The 4,229-nt window shown below is 45.7% G+C and overlaps 1 protein-coding gene across 1 annotated transcript in view; it reads right to left on the bottom strand.

Annotated features, from left to right (window-relative positions):
- The window catches only part of LOC310820006 (C-type lectin domain family 18 member A-like), a gene marked incomplete at both ends in the record, with an annotated part of 13,792 nt that extends 9,991 nt beyond the window's left edge, over window positions 1-3,801 (bottom strand). Inside the window, 2 exons of the mRNA XM_083691468.1 lie at window positions 2,939-3,030; window positions 3,684-3,801. Of these exons, the coding sequence (XP_083547594.1) occupies window positions 2,939-3,030; window positions 3,684-3,801 (210 nt within the window). The remainder of the gene's footprint in view (window positions 1-2,938; window positions 3,031-3,683) is intronic.
- Between the last annotated feature and the right edge of the window lie 428 nt (window positions 3,802-4,229).

The following is a 4,229-nucleotide window of genomic DNA, read 5'->3' as shown; positions in this document are numbered from 1 at the left end:
GGACAGAATGATACATGGAGTTGTACCCAGATGTCAGAGGGGTGACATAGCTGAGGGGTGAGGGGCCTAGCTAATTAAGACTCCATGCTAAGCCCCTTTGAGTCCAATTGTTCCCTCTGCTCTCTGATGTCCACTGGTCAAAGTCATCAGCGCATGCTTTGATGCCACCAAGGGGGAGTAGGGTCACCGGGCGAGTCCCCGTCTGAAATGTTCCATTTCACATGCCATGTGGCGTCAGTGCTAGGAATAAAATAGCTAAGGGAGTGGAGGAAAGAGCAGACATGACAAAATGTGTTTTATGTCTCTGTTCAGTGATAACATGGTACTGTACTGGGACCAGAACAGTACTACTGTGTGTATAAAGTAAAGTCAACAGCTTAGTATGTGATGTTGGCAAGGAGCACAGTCCATCAAATTAGCCAAGACAGAGCTGTGCTTTTTATAGCAAGGTGACAATCAGCAGATACACTGCTTCCCAGGCTAACTTTTGCCCACACAGACCTTACTCTCACTTAACCATGGGAGTCGCGAGCTAAAACAGTCATAAGTGGACAGAAAAAGACAGACACACAGCTATGCATACACACACACACTCACATGCTGTAAGCACACACACACACACAGACACACAGACACACACACACACACACACACACACACACACACACACACACACACACTACACTAAAAAGTTAATCTCATACAGTACTCGGTGAAAGTACTGCGAACGCCTCCCTCTCCTGTTTTACACACCAAAAGAAAATAACTCACTTTCATGTCTGTGTTTGAAGTCAAGCTGAGTGCCAGTGATTCACAGACAGGATTCCCCAGCCTCCCGAGCCCCGAGCCATCCCAAAGAGGGGGCCAGTGACAGAGGCTCATTTGCAAAACTTCCTGAAATGATGGCGTTTTATCTTCTCCTGGAAGGAGAGGGAGGCTGAGGAGCCACACTGTAATCTCTTTACAGACACAATCAGCCTCACGCTCCTCCACTCCTGTGTGCCCGAAAAATGTCTGAAAGATAATCACAAACGCAGCTAAAGCCCTGAGCCTTTTAACGCTTATCAGTAAAGCTCTTTAATATGCCTCTTCAGCTCAGCATAGATTCCTCCCAGGGCTTTTCACAAGGAAAATTACCTGTAATACCACAGTCCTGAATGCACAATGACTATCCCAATCCTCTCTTTCTCATTACTGCCTTATCAGCAATGCGCTGATCACCGAGCGCTGAGGAGCAGTCGAAGAATAGTGCTCTATCTGAGTAGGTGGCTTTAAGAATGTAATCTATGGAAAGTGACGGCGTGGACTAGGGCACCGCTCCTATTAGGCCCCAGGGACACACAAAGCATCGTTCAACAACAGTGCTGCATATTTCATAACCCACTGATTGCAACTACTCCAATGTTAGCAAATTGGGAGATACCGGGTAACAAAAAGCAATAGATGGGTTAAGATATGGAGGAAAAATGCTCTCTGGTTTCTAATTGAGTCCACAGGACTATCAATAGAAGTGTGTCGCACATTAGTGTTATTTCATGCTGCGCAGGGCAGAGCCTCTTATCACGGAGTCCTTTGGCTACAGCCTTGTTTTGTCTCACTTCAAATTGAGTGCATAAATAGTACCCGTGAGACAGTTTGTTGGTATGCATTAATGCATCACCGAGGACGACGACGACAACCTCGTTTGATCTTTAATTACAATTCATTTGTGGAATCATCCGTTGTATTTGTCACATGACTCAGCAGTAGTGCAGTGCAGATGAATGGTGATTCTAACCGTCCATCTCGCTGAGTCTAAACCCCACCAGGCAGCCACTGTCATAGACACACAGTTACAGACAGCCCCAAGATAAGAGACAGTTATAGAGTGTGTATTGTTCGTTTGGTCATACGACAGTACCATAGTCAACTGCTCCTCCAAGCCCAGACAAGAGCCCTCTCAGAACTCCTGAGCTTCCACCGGATCCTGAAGTAGCTGCAGGGGTATCACAACCACCAAATCGATCAAGAGCTGTCAATGTTCTATTTAAACCAGTGGAAAGGCAAACAAGTCCTCCTGTGTCATTATTCTTGAGTTAGCCCTTCATTGTGGAAGTCTGGGTTGGGTATCTTTTCACACAGCCACAGTGTGTTTATGGCTGGTAGGATCAACACCCGGCCCAGAACAGCTGGGGTATCTGTGCCACCGTGGTGTGTTTCTTGACTGTTGGGGATATCAGCATTTCAACAGCCGATACCCTGTGAGAAATCTCTGTGGCCACAGCCTTTGTTTGGTCCTCGGAGTTTGGGAAATGGCGATACCCTCTGAGAGTGTGAAACTCTGGCTATTTTGGAGGATCAGCTTTATTTCAACAGTGTATATTGTCGATAGGCTTCCTATTCATATTGTATCAGCATGTAGGTTTGGGGGGCTTTGCTGAAAAACCACACACACAGCCTGAGTGGCAAACACTAGCAGTGTGACACGCGCACACACACGCACACACGCGCACACGCACACACACACACACACACACACACACACACACACACACACACACACACACACAGAGCAGGAGCATGGGAAAGAGCACAGGGGAGGGTTCCTGGCAGGACTATTTCATGTGTCCTTGGTGTCCAGAAGCAGCCATGAAACTCAGTGATGTGTTTGTGTGACAATAATCTATTATGAACACAAGCAGTCTCTACCAAAAGAGTCAGTGCATTCAATGTAACAATGCGTGCTCAGATGATACATAATATCCCCTCACCCATGTGACCTCCTATTGATCATGTAAGTAGCCTACTAGCTATATATATATATAACAAACGAACAAACAACAAACACACACACACACACACACACACACACACACACACACACACACACACACACACACACACACACACACACACACACACACACACACACACACAGACAGACAGTAAACTGACTAACCATTTTCTGCATGTTAGCCGCCATGGGGTTGACCCTGCTGCGCAGTCTATTGTGCTGTGTAACAATCTGAAAATGCTCCTTCTCCCCAAGCCCTGGAATAAAAGAAAAGCGCGCAATTATTTTACCGCTTGTACTGGTCCCCATGGCAACGGAATGCAAGTGTCTGTCGAGAGGGTTAAATGGGTTAGTTAAAGATTGTTGTTGATACATATCATCGTAGAGAAATATGTATTCTGAAATCTCTGGTAGCACTCAACATCATCATGGAAAAAAGTCCATTCCGTACAGCACGGGGGGGGGGGGGGGGCTGTTCAAACGCACAAATCAGGCCATATCCTTCATTAATTGCCTGTTGAGTTTAAACAATATGTTCCTATTTATAGGCTATAAATAACCAAGCCTAAACACCTGTGAAGTAATCCCTCAGACTGGGCAAAAGGCCTAATTTGTTCACATGATGGTAACTCTGTGCTGTTAGCAATTTACAGGCCAGTCTTCTAGGGAAAGTTATGTCAATCAACAGTTACAGTAGGAGGTCTATGTGCTATGAATGCGTTCACACATGTATTCCACATTTTCACTTGGAATGCACTGCAAAATGATTCAGGGTTATCTAAAAAGTTTCAGTTATTTTGTCCAAAAAGTTTTGTCGATTATGATCGAAAAAGCAGTAAGCTTTATGCAGTAACCTCGCTGTTTGGGTTACTAACCGGTGCTGAACACACAACAAGCGCTTCTTCCTTACCGCTCGCAGGTGAGTTTGCGCTGCCCGGCTTCTCTGTGGTTATCCGGTTCGCTTGGGTGTACGGCGTCGGTCGGCACATGAAAAACAGAAGCAAACACGGCACCGTTATAGAGCCCATGGCTACTGGAATAAACATTGCCAAGCACTTCCAGTGGACAAGTGGTTCCCTCTTTCCTCCTCCTCTTCTTCTCTCAATCGTCCTCTCTCTCGCTCGCTACTCCCAAGCTTTGCAACAGTCCACTCAGGAGCACATAGTTGGCCCGGTCTCTTCTGCCTATTCAAACTTGAATGACACACGATCAGCCGGAAAACCACAAGGACAGCTGAATTTGAAAGACTCGGCTAAGCATTTAACCACACAGTATTAAGTCACATATGTGAAAATGTTTCGTCTGAAAGTCTATTCAGACATTTACCCACGATGAAAGTGAAATCACCCAAACGTTGCTGCCTATCTTTGATCTTTCCCAATCAAGGGTTTGATTGTTAATGCTCTTGAATCAACCCATTCCTTAGTCAAATAAAGTGAGACAAATTCACTCAATC

Source organism: Argentina silus, assembly GCF_951799395.1.
Source record: "Argentina silus genome assembly, chromosome: 19".
Lineage (NCBI taxonomy): Eukaryota > Metazoa > Chordata > Actinopteri > Argentiniformes > Argentinidae > Argentina > Argentina silus.
This window is presented reverse-complemented; position numbering and strand designations above follow the sequence as displayed.